The 26,355-nt window shown below is 51.6% G+C and overlaps 2 protein-coding genes across 2 annotated transcripts; both read right to left on the bottom strand.

Annotated features, from left to right (window-relative positions):
- Positions 1 to 6,919: 6,919 nt before the first annotated feature.
- On the bottom strand, positions 6,920 to 10,575 carry HOXA11 (homeobox A11). Its single transcript, XM_036247432.1, has 2 exons — positions 9,798 to 10,575; positions 6,920 to 8,423 (listed from the first exon to the last, which is right to left on the bottom strand). The coding sequence occupies exons 1-2, from the start codon at positions 10,504 to 10,506 to the stop codon at positions 8,191 to 8,193; spliced, it is 942 nt and encodes a 313-aa protein (XP_036103325.1). The 5' UTR covers positions 10,507 to 10,575; the 3' UTR covers positions 6,920 to 8,190.
- An 11,780-nt stretch (positions 10,576 to 22,355) lies between these two features.
- On the bottom strand, positions 22,356 to 25,501 carry HOXA13 (homeobox A13). The gene is made up of 2 exons (XM_036247502.1): positions 24,560 to 25,501; positions 22,356 to 23,842 (listed from the first exon to the last, which is right to left on the bottom strand). The coding sequence occupies exons 1-2, from the start codon at positions 25,476 to 25,478 to the stop codon at positions 23,598 to 23,600; spliced, it is 1,164 nt and encodes a 387-aa protein (XP_036103395.1). The 5' UTR covers positions 25,479 to 25,501; the 3' UTR covers positions 22,356 to 23,597.
- Between the last annotated feature and the right edge of the window lie 854 nt (positions 25,502 to 26,355).

The following is a 26,355-nucleotide window of genomic DNA, read 5'->3' as shown; positions in this document are numbered from 1 at the left end:
GTGAACCCTCTTTCGGGATCTGTTTGAAGGGTCCCAGGGCCCCTGGCTGTTAACAAGTGGGGTGTTTATGGTGTGCACCCTGGTCCGCCTTGGGTGCTCCCCTTCCTTATTTTGGAATCGGCCACTAGCCCTTCTTACTCTAAAAACTAAGGGGTCCTCCCAGGCCTCAAGCTCTTCCCATTCAGCTCTGGAGCTGTCTCCCAAACGTGGCGGATCTGGTCCTAGGCCACCAGGACCCTCCGAGTGTCCGAAATCCAGAGCGGACTGGAGCTGACAATTGTCACTTATTTTTTACATTCCACATAGAATTTTCCCCCAAACGCAACGCCCTGGACTCAGTCCCCCATACCCTCCTCCACCAGTCTGTTGGTCTAGTTAGGATCGTTGCCTCTGGTGTGTTCCCCAGGCTTGCCTGTCGGTGGACCTTGGTGGGCTAGCCTGAATGGGTGTTGTGGAAGCAATTGGCAACCTGAAAGACTCCCCGACTCGTCCTCTGAGTCTAGGTCCAGGCACCCCACAGCCTCATCACCCTGTCAGGCTCCGGATCCAAGCCCTTTCAGGGAAGTGAAAGAAACATTGGTCTTCAGGGTCTGTGACTTGTCCTGAGGTGAAGACCCGACCCGGAGAGGAAAACTTGGAGGAGGGGCGGCCAACGGACACCTCTGACAGTATTCTTGCGTTCTCCCTTTAGCCTTGGCATTCGAATGCTCCTGGAGGCTATGTATGACAAGAGCCAGTGTCACCACACTCCTGCGTCTTCGTCCCCTCCCTCTTACCCCTCCCCTCCAAACCCGGGCTGGGGCAGCCCTCACTCCCGCGGTGTGCGCATTTTAACGAGGCCCGCGGTGAGGAAATCCGTTCCCTGCTTGGCCGGCTGGGCTCCGGGCCCAGTTATAGGAGCCTTCAGAGGATAGGCCCTTTACTCAGCAGACCCCAGGGTCTTCTTCTTCCTTGGTGGTAGGGACGAGCTCTAAGTCAACTAGAAATGGCCGGCCCATGGCACTAGCCCCCAAGTATGGGCCTCATACATGTCTCAGGAAATTTGACCTTTTCCGGCCGGATCCAGTGGAGCCCAGGAGGTCGCGGCCTTGCCCCTGGCCTGCGGGCTACAGCTCTCTAGGATGCCCTAGGCTTGCCTGCCCCACCAGCTCCAGCCCCTGCAGAGGCCTTGACTGGGGTTGTTACGGCTGGGATCCTATGCAGCCAACTGCTCAGGCCTCTGTGTGGTGGAAAAGACCCTTGCATCTTGGGTGATTTACCAGGCATTTGGCCTTGTTCTTTGCAGTATAAACCAACTCCATGGAGGAAGCGAAGCCGAAGAGGACCCAGGGAGAGTGCATGGGAGAGCAGGAGACAGAGCCCTGGCGCTGGCTTCTGAGATGCAAGCAGTTGCAGTCTCTGCCGGCAGCAGCTACTGCGAGCGCAGAGCCTGGGACGCGGCGCCAACGCTTGCGTTCCACTCCCTCCATTTCAACCTCTGATACCGAGGTTACTGACTCTGGGGTGGAGAGAAGGGGAATAGAGATGGAAAGAGTGAGAGGGAGAGAAGAACAGAGGGAGAGGAAAACGACAGGGTAATAGAAGAGGGGAGAGAGCACAAGCAAACCAATTCTCTCCAATCTGACAGGGTCTTGAGACTGCAGCATCCACCAAGCTGAATCAAGTGCACAAAATTAGGAACTGCCCTTCGCTCTCCATGTCGCTTTTATGCACAAGGCCAAGGCAAATTCTAACCTGGCAAAGCCCATAAGCCCAACGAACTTGAGCACAGAAAGTTTCAGAGCACTGAAGCCTAGGACTCTTCCCTGATGGGCCTGGTCCTTACCTGGCTTACCTTGCCAGGAGGGTGGAACTAACTAAGACTGCTATACTCAGTAGTGCTACTGAGAAATGCCACAAAGCCAAGGGCTACCTGAGAAGGGGGCTTTGCCCCTCAGTACTGTTCATGCCTCTCAGGAAAGCTCTGCCAAGTGGGAAGTAGGTCACAAGAACAAGAGAGGGTTTCTTGAGGAAAACATGAGCTCCAGCAGGGCAATGGGCCAGGACTTCATGCCTCTCCAGACTAAATGCAGAAAGCAACGCCCCAGGCCACAGGTTGGGAAGGAACAGTGACCACAGGACAGAATACTTGACATAGGGAGGCTAAGAAAATAAAGCGAAATACTATGATCTAAACCTGTCTTTCTTAACCTTTTTGGAAGTTAAGGCCTCTTTGCAAAATCTAAGGCCAAGTTCTGCCTCTTGACCTGTAAAAAATGGAAATCTGTGTATTCCTACCATTTGACCCATCATTTTCAAGGAGCTCACAGACCCCTCAAAGCCCAGAAGGCCCTCCAGGATGTTTTAGGACTCCCGGAATTCAGCACCCCTATCAGTTTGACTGGTAAGACAAGCCTGGTTCCCTGCTGTAGGCAGCTCAGGTCTTCTGATCAGGGCCCTGTAGGGTGGCCAAATAGGCGAGTAGGCTGGATGCGATCCAAGAGTGTGCACGTGCCAATCCCAGTTACAGAAGTCAGCTTGGTACTACAACCGCTACAAGAAGTCTCCTAGCTGCTGGCTGCCAGACCATGGCATTGGCACTTGGGTCTTCACCGATCTTTGGGGAGAGCTTGATGTTTTTCTCCAGGGTCCCCATCCTATCCCACCCCACCCCTTGTAATAAACCAATAAGGGTGTTGTGTTTGTGTTGTTTCTTGCATTAAAAACAAGTGTGTAAACCTGTGCGGGAGCCCTTCTCTGACCCAGGACCGCTGCCCAACCCCCACCTGGGCTTGCAAGGCCCAGAGCGAATGGAGAGGCTGCGAGTACGCTTGGGACGCACGCTGGCCTGCTGCCGCAGGTTGCAACGAGAAGGTATAAACGTACCAGAATCTCAAAGTTAATCCCACTCAGTCGGTCTCGGAGCTCTCCGCATCCCCGACCGCCTCCAAGGCTCCACACTCCCAGACTGTAACACCGAGGTGTTAGCTTGCTCGATAGAATAGTCCACTTATCGAACCCCTCGATTTCTCCCTCCCCCTTCCAGAGATTAAGAAAGGCGATTCAATTGCAGCAAGGGTCGGCTTCTAGACACACACCCTCTCTCATTCTCCCATTTGCCTTCTTACCTTCTCTCCCTTTTGCCTTCCCTCCCAGCTGCTGAATTTCTCTCTCGCCTTCTGGATGCCTTTGACCTAAAACTCTCGGTGACTGCTTGCTTCAACCAGGCCTGTGCAGGGTTATATGAACCTCGCCAGGGCCCACGTTTTATTTAGGAGTTAATATCGCCTATTTCTACCTGGGTAATAATACCCCTCCCCCAGGGCTGTGGAGCCAAAGTAAACGCCAGGCGGGCGGAATAAACCCTTTGGCGAGGATTACGACGCAGTTCACCAGATAGCGGATTCCTTCTCCTGAGAAGGCCCTTGCAAACGACGAAAAACAAACTGTTATTACAAAAAAATTATTTTAAAAATACTGGTTACTGAGATTGAGATAGGCAGTAAACAGTTTGTATCTAAAGGTCGCTCTCAGTGTTTTGGGGGCTCAGACTGGCCGTGGAGTTGGGCTTCAGCCCGCAGAGGAAAAATAAACGCTACTTTCACATATCCGCTTTAACAAAAATTCTGGACTGCTCTGATTACTGCATTTACTGCAGAGTAGGAATTTTTTTGGTAAGCAATGACGTTCTTTTTCCGATCATCTTTAAGAATAGTAATATTTCCAGGGACATTTGATGTGTTTGCTTTGAATCAATCAGGTGCAATCTATCCCTAAACAACTCACTTTAATTTTTTTTTTTTCTGAATCCAAGCACTGAACTGGTTCTTTTCTCCTGATGGGGGAAGTTTTGGGGCCTTTTCACGCACATCCTAAATTACAATATTCTTAGTTTTGTCCATAATAAACTGCCTCAGGCTTTGAAACTCGAGGTGACTCTGAGGTTTTAGGCACCGGCTCAGGCTGCAGGGAGCACCGAGGGAGCGCCCACTTCTTGGTTGCTTTATTCTGGCAGACTCTGGAAGCTTGTGCTCAACAAAGACAAGTGACTTGGGCAAAATTTACACATATATATACACACATGCATAGGCAGCACTTTCTCTAATATTTCCCCACTCACCTATGCACTGTATGTTTGTGGAAAAAATAACAATTTCAAGAAACCAGTGAGAATAAAGATTTAAATACAGGAAAAGAGGAAATTTGAAGCTGACCCCCAAAATGTAAGTGAAATTATTATTTAAAAATTGTTTTCAGACAACCCTGATGGAGGGATGGTCAATCATAGTTTATCCTCAGTGCCAGCTTCTAAAAATATATAGGTTTATATATACCAATACAATTTTTGCATTTTTTCAAAATATGCAAAAGATCTCATTTTTACATCTAAGAAATTGCTGCAAGATCACAGCCAGGTTTATAGCGGTACAGTCCAAATAAGCCATACAGACTTCTCTGGGAAGCTCGAAAATAAAATGCGCCTTTTTTGAATTGCACTTTTTTGGAACAAAGGTTTCCCCCAGGCTGCTAGGCAGACCTAGAGACCGCACCTAGTGGGAAACCAGCAACAATCCCCACGTCTGCCCCAGGGAATAATCGAGCCCCTCCGACCACGATTGCTAACCACCTCATTGTTTGGAGTAGAAACTTTCTGTTTTCCCAGTCCCGCCACCCCCCCCCCCGCGCCCCCCCCTACCACAACCCCCTATCCCAGCACAGCTGGGACCCCTTTTTCTTGGATGTCCCCCATCCCTGGCTCATCCCATTCTGAATACTTTTACAAAATCAGAAGATTGCCTTGGGTTTTTAGCGGGCGCAAGGAGCTGAAATCGTCAACTTTTCCACTTAGGCCTCCCCTTTCCAACCTTAGGGAGCAATGGTGGGGGGTAAGTGGGCTGACCACGTATAGCGTCACCCAGGAACGCACAAACCCAGCCACTTTCCCCAGCCCTGCCCAAACATCGGCCACCTCCCCACTCCCGTCCCAACCAGTTTGAAATGGCTAAACTTGTGGCCTCTTACCTTGACACATTTCCGAAATCACTGCCAAGGGACAGCTGGCTTCTCCGCGCCAAGACGCCTGCGAGGCCTAGAGAAGGCGCGTTGCTTTAAATTACAACACCAACCACTTCTTGCAGGTGAGCACCCCTCTTTTAATATGAAAGGGAGCAGGACAAGTGAAATAATGTAACGTGCTGCTCTTAGTATCAGAAGCGAACAAAGGCCAAGAATCGCGCTGGGGTTCCCGGCTCCCCGGCGGCTTTGACATTGATCGGAAGTGCGCCATCTCGTGGCGACTGAGCGTCTACTCCGGGCCCGAACTCCGACCCGAGCCGGGAGAGGGAAGCAGGCTCCAGGCAGAAACAGGGAGAGAATGTGCCCAGCCCGCTGCTAAAGAGATCTCACTTTTACATCTAAGAAATTGCTGCAAAACCCCGGCCGGGTTTATAGCGGCGCACTCCAAATATGCAAATTGGCCGGCCCCGGACGGCTTTACGACCACATTGTCACAGCCATCGGAGGATGGGCTTTTATAAGGCTCAGAAATCAAGCCCGCGCCCGCTCGCCGCCTGCGAACAGTCTTTCTGGCTAGACTCTCTCTAGCAACTTGTGAGACTTTGGTTAATCTTTAACCATCCCAAAGGAAGTCTTTCCTTAAACATTGGGCTTTCCTGCCCACCCCCTCCCTGTCCCTCAGGAGAGTCCTTGTTCAGCTCTATGTGTGTCTATCAACCTAGACATTCGTCTCCGGGGGTCTATCCCACTCCCCCTTGAGCTTGATGATCCCAGTCGCGCCAGTTAGACAAACACACAAACAAATAAACAAAGCCGGGTCTGGGGCCTGGGGCTTGGGGCCCCTCTCCAAATTTAATCCCCTCTGCTGCTCTGGTCCAGCCTGGGTGGCTAGGGAGAGGGTGGAGTGGGGGTGGGGTGGCAACAAAAGGCTCTGGCCTCTCCGCCCTGCCCCTCAAGGTTATGGGTGATGTCCAATTTTAAGGCAGAAGTTCAAAGGCAGGAAACAAAGAGGAAACCAGCATCTTTCTCTCCCCAAAGGGAAAAGACAGTGTCAGCGGGGAGCTGGGGGGGGGGGGAAGCACCCTTAGAGACTCCTGAGAGTCTGCTCTTTGTACCCAGATGGTTCTCCCTCTTGCTGAAGGGTTCCCCAGGGCACCCTAGAGTGGTTTCACTTCAGTCCTGCTGGTCTTGAGGTGAGGGAGCCCAGCCTGAGAATCAGACCCACTGACCACCCAGGGCCCAAGTTTTTCTCCTAGGGCTGGTTCAGTCAGAAGATGAAACCCCATATTCCAAGTCCTGGGATACCCTATTCCTGGGACCCCATTTCCCCAAAGGACCTATCCAGTCACCTTAGATTCCTAAGCCTGGCTTCCAGTGGAATTAAATCCTAAGTCACTTCCCCACCTCCCCAGGGACCTGGTAACTTGCCCCTTTTCTGGTGTGCGTGTGTGTGTGTGTGTGTGTGTGTGGGGGGGGTGATGGGGTAGACATTTGGCAGTAAAAAGTGAGCAAGGAGAGAAATGTCACACCAGGACCCAATACTCAAGTTTCCACAGTCTTTATTTTCCTTGTGCCCTCTCGCTTGTATACATGCTGCGACATCCTCGGTGGGTGAAAACAGAAGACAGGCCAACACTCCTGTTACAAACAGAGCCACCAGACTCTTCTTAGCACAGGGAGGCAGATTTAATGGGAGGGGGCCTGCTTTCTCAGCTGAGGTCCCCAGACACTGTTGGGCAAAACTATGTCAGAGAAAACACCCAAGCGCTTTCAAAATATTGCAAGAAATTAAAAAGACCATTCCCAACATCCTTCCTGCCCTCTCTAACACCCCAAAGGAAATCAACTAGTGGCAAAAAAAAAAAAAAAGAAAAAAGAAAAGAAAGAAAGAAAGAAAAAGAAAAAAGTATTCAAACAAAATAGGTTATGGTTTCTTTATTTACAAGTCTTTTGAACACCATCCCTGTATGAAGCGTACATTCAAATATTCTTAGCAGTGAGTGAGTTTAACCGTGGAACACTGTAAACAGATAGAGCCTTTAAATATTTTCTTCATCATCTTTTTCCTCCTCTACATTGCATCTGTTAAAATTCGCTTTGGTTCCTGCAGGGAAATATATATATAATATAATATTTATCTTTTAAAATAATTCCAAATCACTCTTGAGCTCTTGGAAGGTCGCTGGAAGCTTCCAAGCTCAGTTCTGGGGTGTTGAAGGGTAGAGTGTGGCGCTGGAACTGGGTGTTTTGGGGAACTTGCACCCCTCATAGCTGGGGACCGCTGGCCAGGCCCCCTCCTCCGCTGAGCAAATCCAAGCTTCCATTAAGTGTGGCAGAGGCTTTGCCAAGCTGCCAGCTGCCGCACTCCACAGGCATTTCCTGCAGAGATCTAGGGGCCAGCGGCCTGGGCGAAGCCTCTTTGCTTTTTGATGTCTTCCACCTTGGGGAATAGTCTACTCTGCAACCAGGCTTTAGGCCTGCCTGAGTGGCAGACCAGGGCAAAGACCCCCATTGATAGGAAAAATTAGATGGGCTGCAGGAGGCAATGCTAAGAAGCTCAGGATTGAGACAGTGCAGTGAGTGGCTAGGAGGAGTAGAGAGCCACTCATGCCACCTGGAATAGTAGGTTTTTTTGTTTTCCCTCAAGGATCAGCAGCTCTCTCCCACCTCATATCCACCTCTTAGTCCAGTTGTCTTTCACATTGGCTTTGGAAAGCAACCCCATTCTGGACAACTAGAAATCCTGTCCTTTCCTCCTGCTCCTGTCCCCAAGCTGAACTAGGTTTGGAGATTGAACAGCTTCTTGGTGCAGGGGTCCTGGGGGGTGGGCAGGCTCCAAGTGGAGGGTCTTGGGTGAGGGTCGATCACAAGAGGGCCTGGCAGGGGGCCCAGTCCCAGATGGAGACCACACCCAGCCCAGAGCTCCGCAGTCTCCAAGAATGAACCAGCAGGGGTCCCAAACCATTCATCCTAGTTGATGCACAATTCTCCGAATCCAATTATTGTTAGGAATCTTAATCACAGATGTCCAAGAGAGCCCTGGGCCACCTCCTCCAGGCTATCTCCCTGTTGTGGCCCCTCTCTTGCACACCTCCTTTCTTCAAAAGTCACCGTGTGCCTTGACCTTGTCAAGGGCAAAATCTGCATATAATCTCCTGTATGAAGCCCCCCACCCAATTCCAGCTGGCTGGAAACTTAGAGGAGTGGGTTGGCCGAGTAATACTGTAACCGGTCTCTGTTAATTTTTTTTTCCTTCATTCTTCTGTTCTGAAACCAGATTTTGACTTGACGGTCGGTGAGGTTGAGCATACGAGACAGCTGCAGACGCTTCTCTTTGTTGATGTACACGCTGAAGAAGAACTCCCGCTCCAGCTCCCGGATCTGGTACTTGGTGTAGGGGCAGCGCTTTTTTCGGGTGCGTTGGCCACCTGTGGAGGAAGAGGCAGGGAGTGAGCCAGGTATGGGAGCTGCAATCCATCCCAGAGCCCCAGTGAAGGAAAGATATTGGCCCCAGGGACTGGAAGCCCTGTCCAAGCCCCATCAGGGTCTCTCCAGACTCCTACCTTTAAGCTTCTACTGTGGGCTAGGGACAGGCTGCAGGCAGAGGCTCAGCCCCAGATAAAAGCCAGCTCCCTAGATAGGCCCCCAGGGAGGCTGCTCATGCTGCCTCCAGAGCAGAAAGGAGGGCTCCTCACAGCAACAGGCGAGTTTGTGCCGGAGGCCGCTTTCAAAGCAGCGGAGTGGGGGTTGCTGGCTGCCTCCAGCCCGGCCAGACTAAACAAACAGCCACCGGAGGACATTTCACCTTCCAGCACCTGGCCGCCGGTTCCAAGACAGTAAAGGCGACCCCAGCCCCGGTCTTCCCCCTTGTTAACATCTGGGGCAGCTGCCGGTTCTTTGTCAGCCTGCGTCCTGGCCATCAGCTCCTGCCTCCTTGGCCAGCCTCCTGGCTTCCTCTGGTCAGGAGATGGCAGTGGAAGCCCCCTACCCTGGGCCTTCTCTGAGCACCAAGCCCACACAGCCATCATGGTCCCCCTAGGGCAGGGCTGCTAGTTTAGATACTGTGGAGGGAAGAGGGGTTTCCCAAAGCTGTGGGTAGGCTAGACTTGCCCCCTCTTTAGATAAAACTGCACAAGACCTAAAGAAAAAACCTGCTTTTGACAGATTGAATAACAATTGTGAGTAACAAGCAGTTGGACAGAAGGCAGCACGTAATTGCCATTGCGCCTGAGGAAAATGGCTTCCTTTGGACAAAAAGGCCAACTTTGGGTTAATTTGTTTCTTTTAATATATTGCTTGAGCTAAGCGGGCTATTTTATCTGTTAAACACGCTTCTAGCGCCATCGTTAAACAGCGATGCCTTTGAATCCCGGCAGGGACTGGAGACCCGGCGCAACACATGGTTTTTATAAAAATCTCCGGATTACCTCGCTATCAAAGGCTCCTGGAGCCCTTGCAGGGGGAATTTACAGGCGCCCACCTCCGGCTCCTCAGCCCCGAGCTGGCCCCGAGCGGGGTCGAGCTGCCGGGCTTGGGAGCTGAGAAGGAGAAAAAGGGAAAAAGGGAGGGTATTTTTTTTTTTTTTTTTTGCAGGCATGCCTTGGCCGGTGGGTATTTCACGGCCAATTTCAGCACTCGCCACGTGATCCCGCCTTTTATAACAAAGTTTTGTTGGGGGAAACCTAAAGGCCCTTCATAAACCTTATATGCTTATAAAACAGCATATAAAAATTTAACAGCGGTGCTGCGCTAGATTTCCAACTCCCCTTTCATAAAGCGCAGGGCCCTGCCTTTATACGTACTGGAGCCGCCGGCCTTGTCCTCAGTGTGGCCGGAAGACGACTCGGGGCTGCTGCTGCTCTCGGGGCGCCGCCGCCGCTCCTTTTCCTCCGCCGCCGCCGCCGCCTCCCGGCAGCCGCCGGCGCCGCTGTCCGAACTTGAAGTTGCCGGCGTGCCCGTGGCCGCTGCCGCCGCCGCCGCGGAGGTCGCCGCGGCCACCGGGGGCCCCTTCTCGGCGCTCTTGTCCCCGGGGTAGTCGGAGGAGGCGAGGTTTTCCGTGGTGCCGTAGGCCGTCTCGAAAAACTGGTCGAAAGCCTGTGGCAGGACGCCGTTCCTGCCCACGGTGCTATAGAAATTGGACGAGACAGCGGGGGTGGGGTGGTGGTAGACGTTGGCCGAGCTCTTGGCCAGCACGTCGCCAGGCACGCCGGCCGCGCTGGGCGCCTGCAGGCAGTCTCTGTGCACGAGCTCCTCCGCGGAGTAGCAGTGAGCCAGATTGCCACGGGGGTGCCATTTAGTGGCGGGTTCAATGGCGTACTCTCTGAAGGTCACTTCGCGCACGGGTTGGACTTGGGGCAGGTTGGAAGAGTAGGAGTATGTCATTGGGCGCGAAGACGGGGTCTGGGGCAGAAAAGAAGGGAGGCTGGAGAAATCTGGACCCGAGACGTAGTAAGTACAACTTGGCAAATACATGTTAGAGGAGCAGGGACCACGCTCATCAAAATCCATCATTGGGCTACCTTGGGCTCTCCGCAGTAGCCGAGCTTAACATGATTCTCCACTGCAGCTGCCTCTTTGAAGCGGATCCGTGAAGTAGAAATTTGGAGACGTAAGCTGACGTGGAAATCTATCCCCATCCTTAGCAGGGAGGTGCTGGTCATGTGACCCGATGTTGAAATTGACAAGCTGCGAGCTAGTCCGGGCCTTTTTTTTTTTCCCTCTTTCCTTTTTTCCCCCCCTCCCCTCCCTCCCTGGTTTCCTTTCTTTGTAGCTACCTCAGGGGAAGCAACAGATCGTCACTCGGTGTTCTCACCGAAAGCACGTAATCGCCGGTGTAACTCATGTTGGCTGGGGGGCCTCCCGGCGCGCGGTGAGGCTGGGGTGCGCCCCGCTTGTGCTCAGCTGCACGGTCCTGGCCCTCAAGTGCGCCGAGGGCGGTGAGAGAGCTCAACTCCTGCCACCCACCACTCCCCGGGTGAGGGATACCCCAGACTGGCCGGGTGGGAGCTCGTCTCTGCGTGTCCCGTGCGTGGTCGTGGAATCAATTCGCTTGGAGGATCGCGTTCGCGCCTCCTTCTTCGCTGTCCCCCGCCCACAGACTTGCTGTGGGAGCCACCTCTCTCTCCGACCCTGGCTGGACTCCCTTCGGGGCCAGGGTTCGCAGTCGTGGATGTGCCTGCCTCGTGGCTTGCCCGATTTGCACGGTGACTTGATTACACGCTCGCATTCATGGTCACTTCCGAACCGCTTTAGTGCCTTCCGTCCCTAAACCGCCAACAACCAGGGCGGCTTCCCCAGCGGTTTGTCAGGGATCCGCAGGTCCCCGAGGGCCTTCGTCTTACCCGGGATCCACTTCCCCTTCATCCTCCCTACCGGCCTCCTCACCCCACCCCCCGTCTTTGGATAAACCCCCTCCTCCTCCCTGCCTGCCGGGGTTCAGAGTCATTCTGCAGAGCCAGAGGCGCGGGGGCTGCGCAGCTGCGCACTGGTCCTCCCGCCCGCCTGGTCTTCTGACGCTGAGGACTCGGGAAACCACGCAGTAGAGGCGAGCCTGGGCTTTTTTAGAGGCGGTGACATCTGAAGGGTCTTCTCCTGGGTATGCTGCACCGTCGGGGGCCCACCAGGCTGATAGTGAACTCCAGAGCTGTAGGGATAGTGGGGGCAGTAAAGAAGGGGGCGAGGGCCAGGGAGTGTGGCTGAGAAAGGGGTAACATGCCTCCTCTCCTTCCTTGCAGAGCGTGAGAGCCAGGGATGTGCAGGGCAGAAACTCAGAAGGCTCTGCGCCTTTCCTGCTACTCGCCCCACAGAAGAAACACAATGCAAAGAAAAGAGATGTGCTTCCCAAACTCCGAGCACCTTGGGTGACAAGGCCGACTTGAAAGGGCTAGGTTTAAGATAAAGACAGAGACAGAGGCCATAGTGGGTAGTGTGAGTCCAGTTTTCTTGGGAAGAGGAAAGAAAAACATTGATGGTGAAAAATGCTCACCACCCTGCAGGATTGAATGAACAATGCTTGGGAAAATGAAAGAAGTAGATTAGCCACGCAGGGATAGGAGCTGGGAGGGGCCCTGCCCAGAGGCCTCCCCACACCTATCTTCTTGGAAGGAGCTGGATGTCGCGGAAGCAAAGTCGAAAACGAAAAAGAATAACCTTTTCCCTTTCCCCATCCAGGAAATAGCTGAAGGTATTTATATATCTTGGGGAGATTTAGAGTATAAACTCTAAGATCTTTGGTATTTAAGTGTCAACATCGATTTATTTATTTATTGCTGAGCTGACTGTAACTGACTCAATAACAAATCTAATCATGTATTGCACTGGAAAAGGAATATTCTCATTATGTATTTTCTCCAAATGATGGCTCAACATTGCATTTGAATGCCCGCTGTAAATATCAGTAATATCAAGTAATTTACTCTGCAGTGGAGTAAACTAATTTATTAGCATTAATGTTTATGTGGCTCCTACTCCCCTCCTTTACAAGGATAGCTTATCACAAATCATACTACTCCGACACATGGTTTAATGAACTCTTTATTCGGGGTTTGCTGCAAGAACTTTCATGCTCCTTGGATCTCTGAGAGCTGAACTTGAAATTATTTGTGCATCTTCAGCTTGACATATTTGTCCACTGTGGCTTGTGCAGAGGGCAGTAGCAGTGTGAGGGAGAAGGTCTGGTGGGAAGGAAGGTTGGTGGGAAAGGGTAGTTTAGACCTCCTAAAGCTGGGAATCACAATTATGGGATTGCCCTGCAGTGGGGGAGGGGGGACACCAAAAAACTTTTATTTCCAGCAGCAACCAACAAGGCAAAATATTTATTTCTCCACAGTATCTCTTTCTTGGAGACGGAATATAAAAGGGAAAAGGAGAGGTTTTTAAATAGCAGTATTTAAGCCTTTCTCTGGCTTGATTTTGGCTCTCCCAAACTCTCTCCCAACAGCCCACCCAGTCCCCGCCACCCCCACCTTGGAACAAAAGGAATGCAAGAGGGGTTTCAGTAACAAAGGCGCCACCATTGCGGGGCTTGCCCCGCCCCTGGGTGAAGGCAAACAAATTCTTGCACTTGTATTAGGGCTTTTAAGACTATAATTGAACCCGGGGGCGTCTAGGGGAACCGAAAACAGTTCTAGACAGACCTGGGGTTTTATAGCAGTTTTGGCAGTCAACTTCAGCTTGTGCCTGAGCAGACCGGCTGCGGTGGCCCACCAGCGGGGGACGCCAGGCTGCCTCCCCCAGCTGCTTGCAGCAGCTCCTCTTCTAATTAGATCGGTTTTCCCCTTGGTGCCAGAGAAGGGGTACCCACAGAAAGGTCGGTATGGGGATGTGCTCTGTTCCGCATAACCAATGCCTCCTGTGCCCTTGAAAGCCAAGCCGAGAGGGTGCCGGCAGGTCTGGATCCCATGGGTGTCTGCAGGAGACAAAGGCAAATTCCCGAGGAGAGGCTGGAGCAGAGGAAGGCACTCCAGTAGTGGCTGGCAGGGCATTCGAAGGGCTGTACAGAAGCGGGGTGCCGGGAGGGACTTGTAGCCGGGAAGGGGCGGGGGGGGGGGGGGCGCTGCCGCGAAGGTGGATGAGGGCAAAGGCTTTTGATGCCAGGAGAAGGAAAATGCCCAGAGTGGTGAACGCTTTAGTTCCATCACATCCCCAAGGCTGCACACTGTTCCCAGCTTTGACCCTAATGACTGTGTGGATGTTTGGGGGGGCGGGGGTGAGTGTGGGCGCAGCTCTGAGGATCAGACCAAATCTGCGGGTTTTTTACTTTGCTCTGAGCCTGGTTGACTCTTCCGCTTTGCAGGAGGCCCAACAGCGGAGCGGAGCCCACCCGGCTCAGCGGAAGACCCGACGGGGACCTAAGGCCGCCCTGGAAGTCCAAGTCCGAGTTGCATTTCTTGAAGAGGCTGAGCCCGGCAAGGCTATGACATTGGCCCTGGAGACTGGTTTTTCATGGGCTGTTCTTTTTCAAGAGCTCCGCAGCGCGGGGCCATCTCCAAAAAACAGTCATTGGCGTGCATTTCCTTTTATCGTCAACCCGGAGCCCCACGGCAGCTAATGCAAGAGGCCAAAAATGTTTTGGAGGAAGAAAAACAAAGGCAGGAAGTGGCGGCGGACTGACGGTGCGTGTGTGTCTGCGGAGAAGAAGAAGGGAGGGAACCCTTTCAATCTCTTCTCGTTGTTTTTCCAAACTTCTCTTCTTGTTGTTTTTCCAAACTTCAAGGTCTAGGCAGCCCTCGAAGGGCCGGCCCTGTCGCTCCCCGCACGGCTTTTGGAGATGGCCACCCGGAGAGGAGAAGGCTGGCGCCCGCGCCAACCTCGCCAGGCGGAAATGGCTAACGAGGAGATTTGCTCGGCAAAGCAGACCGAGCCTTTCCAAGGCTTCGTTTGATTTGGCCCTAAAGTTGGAGAGGGGGAGCTGGGGGTTCTGCAGCGCCTCCGGACCTTCCTCAGGCAGGCTGAGTGCGCCCTGGCGGGTGACAGGAGGATTCGTGCCCGCCGCGCTCCACGCGCCTTCTCAGGCAGGATATCGGAATAAAGTGTGTCCAGGTGCCTCTGCCCAGCATTGCTGCCTCCGCTTCTTCTTGCAGCCGATAGGTCTGGGCAGCAGCTGGAGGGCGGTTGTTGGCCGCGCCTGGCGTTGGGTATCCTTGGCGCGGTCAGTGCGCACCGGGGCAGTGTGAGGCCTTTTCCCCAGGATTGTTGTGCTGGGGGTTTTCCCAGCATAGTCATTTGAGGGACATGAGCCGAAAAGACTGTCACTGGATAGGCGGCTTAACACCCGCTCACTCCAAGGGAGGACAGAGCTAGGGGCAGGGAATACTTCCAGAGTCCGGTGTTATCACCCGCAACGGGGCCCTGGTGCTAGGCTGCTCTCTTCTTTCCTTGGGGCTGGCTTGGGGGCCGGCAGTGGCTCATTGTCCCCCAACCTGAGAATCCGGAAGCCCTCAGCGCCTGCACTTGCAACCCTTTGACTGCTCAGTGTATAGTCCTTCGTGCGAATGCGCCCGCTCACTCCATTCCTTCCCTAGCCGGTCCTGTCTCCTTGCAGCTACCGCTCGCCTGTCTCCCACCCTGCTACTTTCCAGCTCAGTCTCCCCTTCTTCAGCCTCCTGCCTCTTCCGCTGCCTCTCTAGGCTGAGCAAGAACTGAGGTGCCACTAGAGATCATCCAGTACTTAAGCACAGAAAAGGGGGGCTGTTAGGTTCCTGACTCTTCCTCATTTCAGGCCTCCACCAGAAATCTAAACTGGATTTTTCACCTTCTTCTGAACACTCCATTCCAAGGCCCTGCGGCATCCTTTCTCTCTCTCTCCCTTTCTCACCAGCACTTCTACCTTCTCTTCTTGGGACCCAGCTTCTGCTTTTCTAGGCTCAGCAATCCTGGATGGCAGCCAGCCTGGGAGGAGTCAGGCCCACTTGACAGACAGAAACTATCTACCAACGATCTACGGTCATTTATCTGTGGATCACTTAAGGCACCAATTACTATTATATATTTTTTTGTGCCTCTTCTTGCTGGTCTGAGCCTCTACCTTTCTTTGTCCTTAACTGTCACACCTGTTTCTAGAAAACTACACAGAAGACTATTTCAACCCCAGTGCCCATACTGCACGCAGGTGCAGGAGCCAGCTGGAGGGCCCAGGGTGGAAATGGCCATAGAACCCTTGGGGGGCGGTCAGAGGCCAGGCCTCCACTGTGATCTCTCTCCTTCCCAATGGGACATGTCCTGGAGAGCATCTGTCCTCTTCGGTGAGCCTGGGACATGGGGTGTTAGTCTCTCGGCAGATCAGAGCCAATCTGCCATTTCCAGGTGCTGTCCAGAGGCAGCACTGAGGCTGAGATGAAATATCAGGAGATTCCCTTCTGTCATTGCTAGATGGAGGCAGGGGTTAATAATCCCCTTGGCAAGGCACCCCCCCCCTCCACAAGTTCCTCTACTCTTCCCAGTAGCATGGGGACAGGTAATGCCTTGACCTTGACCTTTTGGTTGGTTCTGACCCACAGGTTCAATCATCAAAGATCTCTAAATATCTGAAGAAGTTCACATCCTTCCCCTGGCCTCTGAGGGGTGGGGCATAGAGCTCAACTGAAAGTCTCAGACACCCATACAATCTGGTTATTATTTAGTTTAGTGGGTCCAAACTGATGGGAGGAAGAGGGTTACTTTTTTCGAGAAGAATTATTATTTTTATTATTGTGTACGCATTAGAGATTTCCCCCCTTACCAAGTGGGAACAAATGGGATGAGGGAACTTTGAAGGGCAAAGCCCTGGTTCTCAGCATCTGCCTTCCATTCTCCCTGTAACTTCGGTCCAAACGGGTCTCCCCAGCTGACTGTGTCTACAATAAAGGGGACAAATGAGAACAGCCCAACCAGAAGGTCAGCTCTGGCCTTGGGGTCTTGGTCCCCACAACTGTAACTCACAGAAAACCCCTATGTCCTTGGGGACAGTTCCTCAGGCTCCTCTGTTTCAACTCAGCAACAACTCATGGTTCATATTCCAGACTTGAGAAAAGCAAACCCCTGTCCAGTCCAACCGTGCCCTGAGAGTCTCTGCCACATGCCCTGCAAGGCAGTTCTGTATGGTACCCATCCACAGGCAAATCTCTCCAGTGGCTAGTGTCCCCTCAGCGCCCTCCTCCACTGTGCAGCCCTAGGGTTAAAGCCCACCTTCTCTGTTTTCTGAGAAAGAGAAAGAAAGAAAGAAAGAAAGAAAGAAAGAAAGAAAGAAAGAAAGAAAGAAAGAAAGAAAGAAAGAAAGAAAGAAAAAAATCTTTGATTCACTGGAGCAAAGCTCAGGGGCAAACCAGGCTTACACTATTTGTTGACCACTGGGCCTGATGTGGTGACCTGCTACCAGCAGGCCATGGGCAGAGGGAAGGGCTCCCATGCCTCCAGAACACAATGAGGGGGTTCTTGGGGCCCAGAATCATGGATTTTTGCCATTGGCAGAATGCACCTCATTTCTTGGCCCATATTTTAGGCAGGAGAGGAGGGGCATCAAAGGTCTCATCAAAGGCCTGACACACACTGAGGGAGCCTGCCTGGACTCAGGCTTCTCAAGGAAGGCTCCCAGCAGGGTCCTTGCTCCCTCATCCTATTCCTGGCCCAGTTGGCCCACTGGCCTTACCCGGTTCCTTGTTTCTACCAGAGTTAAGGACTCAGAACTCAGATCTAGCCATCTTCAGTCTCTTCACCTTGCAGGCGCTGCTGTTTCTCACCAGGGCCAGGCCTCAGGTACTCAAAGTCTCCTGGACCCTGCTCTTCCAGGACTCCATGGTGGCATAGCCTGGGCCACCCCTGGATGCAGGGACTTTTCAATAGGGCTGGGGGCTATGGAGTTAGAAACTAAGAAAGAACCCCTACCCCAGTCCTCGAGCCCAGGCTATCAGAACCTGCTTGCTGCTGGCCAGTGATATGTCCTGTGCCTTCCTGGGACTGCCGCTGCTGCAACCGGCCCTGACCGTGGAGGCAGCCATGACGCGGAGGACTTGACCTTTGCGGCTCGAGGGGAGGTCGCTCTTTGAGCTGGAGGGAGGGGGGTTCCGCTGTCTCCAGCCTCTCCCACCCAATGGCAGCTCCGACAATCCTCGCCTGCAGCATCACTCACCCTCACCGCCCCCCCTCATTTCATTCAGGGTCCGCGGACTCAGCCTGAACAAAGCCCCCAGCAGTGCTCTCTCGCCACCTCCTTTTGGAGCTCTTGTCCCCAGCTCTCCTAGGCCAAAAGGCTCAGAGTTAAAGCCAAGCATTCTCAGGCCCTCCCCAGCGTCCTCTTCTCTCACTTGACCCTAACCGCCCTCAGCCAGCGCCGGGGACTACTGTGAGTGCCAACCAGCCCCCTGGTCGTGCCAACTTCGCGCGCGCGGGGTCCTGGCCTCGGGCTGCGGGCGGTGCCCGGCCGGCCGAGTGGAGCGTCGCAGAGGCCCGGGGCCCAGGCGGAGACCCGAGGCTGCCCAGGCGCCAGGATTTGGCCGCTCGGGTCCACAACGTGGCCCTGTGTACTCAGCTCGCTCTCTGCTCCCTCGGATCTCACTCCACCCCTCGGCCCAGGGCTCGGAAAACGGAAGTATTGGTAGAGAAAAACACGGTTTCTTTTCAGCCCGTCTCAGAACCCCTTTTAGAGAAAATGCTCCTGTCAAGTTTTATTTCCCGTTGCAAACCACCTTCCCATGCTGCCAAGAATTAAGACCGGGAGAGATTAAATACCCGATTCTTCTCTTGGGGAGCGAGGGGCGGGGCAGAGAAGGGGACACCCGCACAAAATATTCGTTTCAATCGGCTTGTCCTCATCAAATAACGCCTGGGAGGCCCGCGAAGGCCCGCTCGGGAGGTGATGACGTCAGCCTGCAGCTGCGGGGCGCCTCCCCAGCGCGGGTGCGGGGCGCCCCCGGTCCGCCCGGCGCCGGCCTGGGCGCCCAGGGCCTTGACCTCGGCCTGCGTCCCGCGGCACGCCCGCGGGCCCTAAGTGGGGCCGGCTCTGTAGGGTTTGAGCCTCCATTTTGAGTAGAGGGTCCATGGACAAGCGTGGAGGGTTCTGAGCCTCGCCTCTGTCCCCGAGGGGCGCGGCATCGGGCTGCTCTGAGTCCGCAGCGGCGTTTCTCTGGCTGTTCTGCATCCCCGCACCTGGGGAGGCCCCGCGCTCGCGCAGCCGCCAGCAAAGGCTTGACCATCTCAGAGGCGCCCTGGTCAGGATTCGTGCCTGGTGGATTCAGCTCTTCAGCGGCGCGACGGGGCCGTGCAGAAATGAAATCAACTGTGGCGAGGCCTTGGCTGCGTTAACCGAGACATTTTTCTGTGCCAGAGTCTATTTTCTTCCCTTTAAAATCCAATAAAATAGCAAACAGCTTTTAGGCTTTCGTGGGCGCTGGGCAGATGCGCGAGGATTGAAGCAGCCCCATCAGAAAGTAGGTATTCTCATAAAGAATGGAGTCGCCTGTTATTTAGCCAGCGTCCCAGCAGATGAAAACTTAATTATTGTGTGCCTGTCCTAAACCCTAGGCAAAAATCTCTGCAGGCCTCTTGGATAACGCTACATTTTTGTTTAGGAAAAATGGCATGTGAGCAACTGGCTGCACGTTTCCCTGATTCTCCAGGTTGGGGGCTGCTGACACGCATTCGATCAACTTGAAAGGAATGCGCATAAATCAGCTAGCCCCTACCATCTCCTCCAGAGAGGTCCGCAAATCCAGAGGGGCGCCTCTGAACCCACCGCGTCTAAGAATCGAAGGCTGAGCAGTCCCCGGGCAGCCTCCCGTCTCGTCTCGAGAATTCGCAGAGGACGCGAGGCTGCATCTTCATCAGACACACTCAGCAGGGTGTAAGCGGCACATGTATTACACGGTGAAATTGTGTCACTACCCGCACACGTACTGTCACCCTCAGCTGAATTGCGCTGCCCCGTGAGTTTTTAAGAAAACATTTCAATTAGATTTAAATATATTTAAAAGAATAATCTTCTTTCCTCCCTTTCTTTCTTGAAAACTTTCCTTTTTCTGTTAAAAAAACAAACAAAAAAAAAAAACCCCACATACAATTTAAATGCATGGCTTCAGCTCTGCATTAGGCATAAATAGTAGTGAAATGAAAAGTGACATTTTACAGTCATCCACTTAAAATACCTTAATAAATTTGACAGTATTAAGAGCAGATGGGAAAAGTAAGATCCCCCCCTAAATTTCATATTTACAATTTTTAAATGGCAACATGACAGGCCATTACAGGATTTAAAATCTTTGCTAGTTTAATAAATGAAAACGGTGATGTCTAGTTCTTTGCATACATACAGTGTCTAATTCAGAATGTTTCTCTTTAAAAAAAAAATACTCAAATCAGCTATTCATCTACACTATCCCAGTGTCTGGCGTTATTTTCCCTATATGGTGGATATCTTTTTTCCTAAAGGTTTAGGCTAATTGATTTGGGGGCATTAGGAAGCCATCATAATCCATGCTTACTTCAGGTTGGCTGGTAGATCCGGGGGAATTTTAAATAAGAGGAGAGTTAGGTAAGATCAACATTATCAACAACCATTTTAGAACGAGGAGAGGGTAATAAAAAAAAAAAAACTTTAAAATATCTTCTGTCATTAGTTTCAAAAACTGCAGAGAGAGAGAGAAAAAAAAAAAACAAAAACAAAAAAACAACAACAAAAACCGGACTACTTTACCCAGAGTTCCTGCAGCAGCGAAGGCTGTGAAAGGGGCGGTATCCCGCTGCAGAGCTGCTGTTGGCCTCCTTCCTGGGCCTGAGGCTCAGAATATTTCTTACATCTAAAGAAAAATATCCCCGTCAACAGAAGAGTCCCCTTTAGAGCCGTTCGTAAATACACAGTTTGATCCAGTTTTGAGGGAATTTTCCACCACTTTAAACATTTTGGGTGAAAGCTGTTACTTTGGAATGACGGCAGCTCCTTCAGAAATGGAGTGCTGTGGCACAGGACTTGGGGAGGCTGATCCCAAAGCATCATTTTCATTTGTTTCCACAAGTAAAGTCCTCAGGGCAGCAAAATTTGATTGCACTTCACAAGGCCTTTCCATATGTATGTTTCAAGACCATGCTGTTTTTGAGACAGATTTAGAAATTTTATAATTCTCCATTTATAAACAAACTCTATGTCTTCAGGTTGGAGAGGTTTCCATCAGGTTTGAAACCAACCAATATTATTTTCCATAAAGTGATGAATATGGTTCTTCTAGTCACAAAGACTTTCCTCTATCATAAAGATAAAATTAACCTCTTCTCAAAATTCTGTATCATAAGGCTCCTGTTTCCACCAACATTGCAATATATATATATATATATATGCATAGCATGGATTCCACAAAAATAAATTATCCTATGTGTATATTAAATACACAAACATACATATGTATTATTTATGACTCTAAACAAAGCTTTGATGTGTTGTTAGGGGTCACTAAGTAGTAAGTATAATACTTATTATTATAATAGTTTTGATGGTGATCATTAATATTAAATGTATATATTTTTCCATAAATCAAATGGCAAAACATCAATATAAAATTGCACACTACCCAGGAGCAGCACTCAGCTCTGAGCTATCCAGGGTAACTCTCCTTCTGCATCTATATTATAGTTATTTGGTAGATATGAGATCTTTAAGCTTTCCATACTGACCTCTTAAGAGGTGGATTTCTTTGAATTTCTGAAATGTAACTCTAGAACTCTGGAGTTAGCCAGGCATCTGAAACTTTTTATTTGCCCTATAGACTCCCCTATTGCTCTAATTAGGATGGTAGACCACCTTGGAGGGTGAGGGAAAGAATGGTTATTTAAGAACACCTCTTAGATTGTAACAAAAATGTACAGCTTTAAAACAGATCTGCAGAGGTCTGATGCAGAGCAAGTCACTATAAAAACAAATTGAACTTGGCCATTGAAGAAAAGGAGCAAAACTTCGTCAAGTACATTTTGTACCTCAACTCTAGAAGTCACCTTAAATTACATCTCAGGTCATCAGTAATTAATGATACTGTATCTGTATAGATTCTACAAATACACACACACACACACACACACACACACAAGCACACATAAGCACTGATATGCATATATGTATAAACATATATGATATATACCCATATATGTACAGGCACATGTATAACTTACATATATTCAAATTTGCTCCATCTGGAGCCAAAGAAATGAGTACTAAATCTGTAAGGAGTCAAGAAGGTAAAACCTTTTGATTCCCTTGAAGCTGAAGAATTACAAGGAAGCTTGTCAACGCGAGGTGGCGCCCTTGATCTACTAATCCAGCCGAGGCCAATTCATGAGCTGTCAAAAGTCAAGGTCACAAATTGTCTTTTTTCGTCAAGGTCAAGGTTTAAGGCCTTTCCTAGTCCTGTCATTTCAACAAATATCAAAGCCTGCCCTCTCAGATGCATGCAGACCCAACAGCAGATTTTAAAATACGACAGCCTGGGCATCACTGACACTAAACAACTGGTTTTCATTTTCTACAGGGAGCCTGAGAACTTATATTATCTCTTCCTCCTTTTCTCTCTCTCTCTTTTAGAATACCTGATATTTTAACCTTCTTGATGCATTTTTATAATTTTTTAGGATTTTAGTTATGAGGGATTTCTGCCTTTGCTTTACAAAAAAATGTAGCAAAAAAAAAAAAAAAAAAGCTAAATAATAGAAAACAATGGTCTTTGGTTTGTGTAGGACAAACCTGCTCCTTTTCTTTCTGTGAAGTGCACGTTTAGCATAAGACAATAATGAGTATTTCCTTCAGATTTTAATGGCAGTGACTATTTTATTAACATAATTAACACCACTATAGCACTATCTACAGGTCTAAGGTTTTTTTTTGTTTTTTTTTTTAATTATTATTTTTAGTAGAAATATTTGGAAAGCAGGTGCACAAATACATTTTCACAGTGTGCTGAATGTCTTTATTTACAAGATAGCATTTTATAGTGAATATGAACAAAATGAATGTGCTGACTGAAATAACTGCTTGATTAAAAATGTGCTGTGAAGATGAATTCCTAAACTTTCTAATGCTGTCACATAACACAATAAAAAGAAAAAATATGAATCCCTTAATAGATCAAAATATAGAATGTAAACATCTAAATGTTTCAGGGTAATGGATTTTCGTTCTGACTTTTCTAAAAAAGAAAAACTATTTCTCCCGCAATATGTTTAGTAAATATTGGAAAATAGCATTTTAAATGAAAAAATTACTTGTGTTTAAACCGAAATCCACCATGTTAGTGTGGCACCTCTCAGGAGATCTGACATAAAATGAATTCTGTGAATTGTCTGCTACTTTGAATATTTAAAAAAATGATATCAAATCTTTTGGAAAGTAAATTATATCGGAGCAGAAAACATAGTCCAAATGCCATAAAATATGCTTGTTATAAGAAAATAAAAATTATTATCAGAAGGACATTCCCAACCTGGGGTTCCCATGTAGCCTCAAAGGCTCAGCTGGTTGTATTACTACCAAGACAAGTGATCCTTGGAAGAGCTTTCTCTCTTTATCTCCCTTTATAGAAAATAGTCCAAAATCATTAGGTCAGTACCTTCTTCTCTTTTCCCTTCTAAATCTACACATGACACGTTCTGCAGAATATACAACAAAGGTAGGGTTTTAACTAAGATTTACCTGAGCAGTCACTTAACATGCAAAGGGAATGGCGATGGCGATGGAGAAGGACAAGCAGATGTTTACAACAGCCTCTTGCTTTTGTAACCAGTTTTCGGATTATTACCATATAACATAATGTCCTAAAATACAACGGTCACATAAATACTTACAAGATTTCAGTAAATGCGTAAGTTATCTGAAATTGCGTATTTGGGGGTTGACATTTGACACCAGAGTTTGTCATTAATGGTCTGGTGGGGTTGGCAGAAGAACTGGCAGTCTTTACCATTTCTTAAAGTTTTAAAATAGTTGATTCCACCAAGGAGAAAGAGATCCCCCTTAGGAAAGCAAAATGCCAGTGTCTCTCTCTTTCTCTTTCCCATTCTTCAATTATGATTTGGCATTATAATTATTATCTGGATAAAGCAATGAGTTCCGAAGCATTTCTTCAAGTTGCCTTTTTTCCTCCACTTTTAATCCATTAACTAGTGGTCTTCAGTTTGTTGATGACTTTTTTCTCTTTGACCCTTCTGTTCTGGAACCAGATTGTAACCTGCCGCTCGGAGAGATTTGTGGTGGCTGATATACGCCTCCGTTTGTCCTTGGTAATGAATTTGTTTGTAGCGTATTCCCGTTCGAGTTCTTTTAATTGCACCTTGGTGTAAGGGACTCGCTTCTTCCTACCCCGCCTGTAGGAGCTGGCGTCTGAGGGATGGGAGACCACGTCTGGAAGATAGGGAAGAAGGCAAGTTACACAGGGATCAGACCCAGGCCGGACACAGGAGACAGCCTGATCTGAGCTATCCTCTCTGCAGCGCCCAGCTACCCTTTGCCACGCTCTGCAAAACCCTGCCCTTTACCCAAACCTGGAGCGTCAGTGGGGAAAATGATGACTTCTGCAATGAAATAAGATTACCCAGGCCTCCAATGACCATCCCAGGCAGGCTATCTTGCCCGCACAGCGCGCCGGGTTCCCTTGTTCGCCTGGCCTAGCGGCCCACAACTTAGCACTGGGCTAAAGGGACAACAGTTCGATGCCTAGCTCCTCTCTGTATTCCCCAACCTCTAACACTTGATGCTTCTACACTGAAGCCATATCTGAGAGAATGAATACCCGCAATTTAGTAAACCGTTTCCAGGTCAATTTCCCAGCCTCAAGTCGATGTCAAGGTCTGGGGAGGGCGGGGCACAGAGGGAGAAGGAAGCCAGCCAGGGTCCCAACAAGCCTATTCCTACCATCCCTCACCCAGGGAGAGCCAGGAGCCAGCCCAACTCAAGGGCAGTACGGGCCGCGCCAGTCGGCGGGGTTGGGCTCCCAGGGGTGCAGCGCCGCTAGGGCAGGTCAGGGAGAGACAGCGAAGTGGTGCCAGGATGACCCTGGAGCGAGCGGAGAAGCTGGAGCAGAGCCGGAGGACCAGAGCTGAGAAGGGGGGCGCCATTTACCGGGCAGAGTGGACTTCCAGAGGTGGGGAGGCTGCGCCTGCTCTTTGGGGCAGTACATTTGGCCGTTCCAGCCGTTGGGCAGCGCCCAGGGCTGGTAGCTTTCCATGGGAAGACCCAGGGGCTCGTGGCGCGACTCGCCGGGGCCCCCGAGGCCAGGCACCACCGGCATATCCAGGTAGCCAGGCACGGGCTGATGGTGGTGGTAAGGCCCGGGCGCGTAACCCTGGTGGTAGAAGGCGAACTCCTTAGCGCGGGAGCTGAACTCCTCGGCCGCCGGGCCGGCGGTATCCATGTACTTGTCCGCGAAGGCGGCGGCGGCGGCCGAGGCGGGCTGCGCACACGACTTGATGGCGTTGGGGTGCGGGCCCATACGGGCGCACGGGTAGTAGCCGCTGCCGAAATAGCCGTAGGGCAGCGCTGCGGGCCCCGACGAGCTCTGCGCCGCCGCTGAGCAGGGACTGCACTGCTTGGCCGCCTCGGCTCCCGCCGGGCCCGCGGGGCCGGGCCCTCCCGAGGACGACGCAGCCGCGGCCGCCGCAGCGGCGGCGGCGGCGGCGGCAGCAGCGGCAGCGGCCGACGGGGGCGCCTCCCCCGGCGCGCTGCTGTAGGCGGCCGCGGCGCCGGGCGCCAAGGGCGCCGGGTGCGCCATCAGGTTGCGGCACTGGTTGGCCGCGGCTGCCGCGGCCGCCGCGGCCGCCGCCGCCACCGAGAAGTTGCCCCCCGCGGCCGCGGCCGCCGGGTGGGGGAAGCCCCCGCCCCCGGCTCCGGCTGCCGCTGCCGCCGCTGCTGCCGCCGCCGCCGCCGCCGCCCCTTCCATGTTCTTGTTGAGCTCGTCGGCCACGAGGCCGCCGCCGTTGTCGTAGAGAAACATGACGGTGGGCTCGATCCAGCGGGGGTGGAGGAGCACGGAGGCTGTCATAGCCCGAGCCGCATGGAGAAGACCCCAGTGGCGCTGTTTTAAAAAGCCCCCAAGAAGTGAAGAGCGCGCCGCGCGGGGCCGGGGCCCGAGCGAGGGGGGCGGATCGCGCCCCGCGGGGTCGCGCCAGGCGGCCGCCCATTGGCCCGCCCCCCCCGCTCCGCCCACGGCGTATGCAAAGCGGGCGGCTCCAACCCTGGCTCAGCGCTCTGTACCCGCGGTCCCCGCCGCCGCCCGAGAGGTCCCCAGCGCCAGCGTCCGCCGTGCGGCCGTGCACCCTTCACCCAGGGGAGAGGCAGGGGACGCGGGCGGTCGGTGCGGTAGGGAGGGAAGGGCGGCTTCCTCGCGGATCCCCTTCCTTTCCCTTATCCCAGTGGGACTCAGAGCAGCGTAAGACTGAGAAGGGGCAGGGACGCGCTGTTGGGTTGCGACCTGAGGCGGCGGGGACAGGTCAGGTAAATCTGTGGGGGGCTAGAGATGGGATAGTAGCGAGGCTAGTCCAGGCAGGGTGTTTCTTGGGGCCTCCAGCGTTGTTTTCTTTTCAGGTTATCCACGCGTCTTTCTGCAGCGAGGCGCCAGCACGGACACTAGCGCTTTCCGCTTCTATAGCGTCGCGATTTGGTTCTTTTTCCAGGGGAACAGTGGCTGGGTGGTTGCGGATGCGCTGGCTCATGGGTTCCAGGACATTACACCGGAAAGCTTGGACTGCATTTCGGAGCTCCCTCCCCTTCCTTGCCCACAGTGTTGGTGGGCAATTTCATGCATTCACACTTAGGCCGAAAGGCTTAGAATGACCCATCACATCCACAATGACACACATTCTAGGGTACCCTGATCACACATTCACACTTATGTATACAGACTCTTCCTCGCTCTGTAC

The sequence above is a fragment of the Molossus molossus genome, unplaced genomic scaffold (assembly GCF_014108415.1).
Source record: "Molossus molossus isolate mMolMol1 unplaced genomic scaffold, mMolMol1.p scaffold_m16_p_7, whole genome shotgun sequence".
In the NCBI taxonomy this organism is placed as follows: domain Eukaryota; kingdom Metazoa; phylum Chordata; class Mammalia; order Chiroptera; family Molossidae; genus Molossus; species Molossus molossus.
This window is presented reverse-complemented; position numbering and strand designations above follow the sequence as displayed.

Bases quoted from the DNA above. Each gene is read 5' to 3' on its own strand.
- HOXA11 (XM_036247432.1), bottom strand. From the start codon at position 10,506: ATGATGGATTTTGATGAGCGTGGTCCCTGCTCCTCTAACATGTATTTG. The intron at 8,424-9,797 runs GTACGTATAAAG...CTTCCTCCACAG, and splicing joins GGACAAGGCCGGCGGCTCCA to GTGGCCAACGCACCCGAAAA.
- HOXA13 (XM_036247502.1), bottom strand. From the start codon at position 25,478: ATGACAGCCTCCGTGCTCCTCCACCCCCGCTGGATCGAGCCCACCGTC. The intron at 23,843-24,559 runs GTAAATGGCGCC...CCTATCTTCCAG, and splicing joins CTGGAAGTCCACTCTGCCCG to ACGTGGTCTCCCATCCCTCA.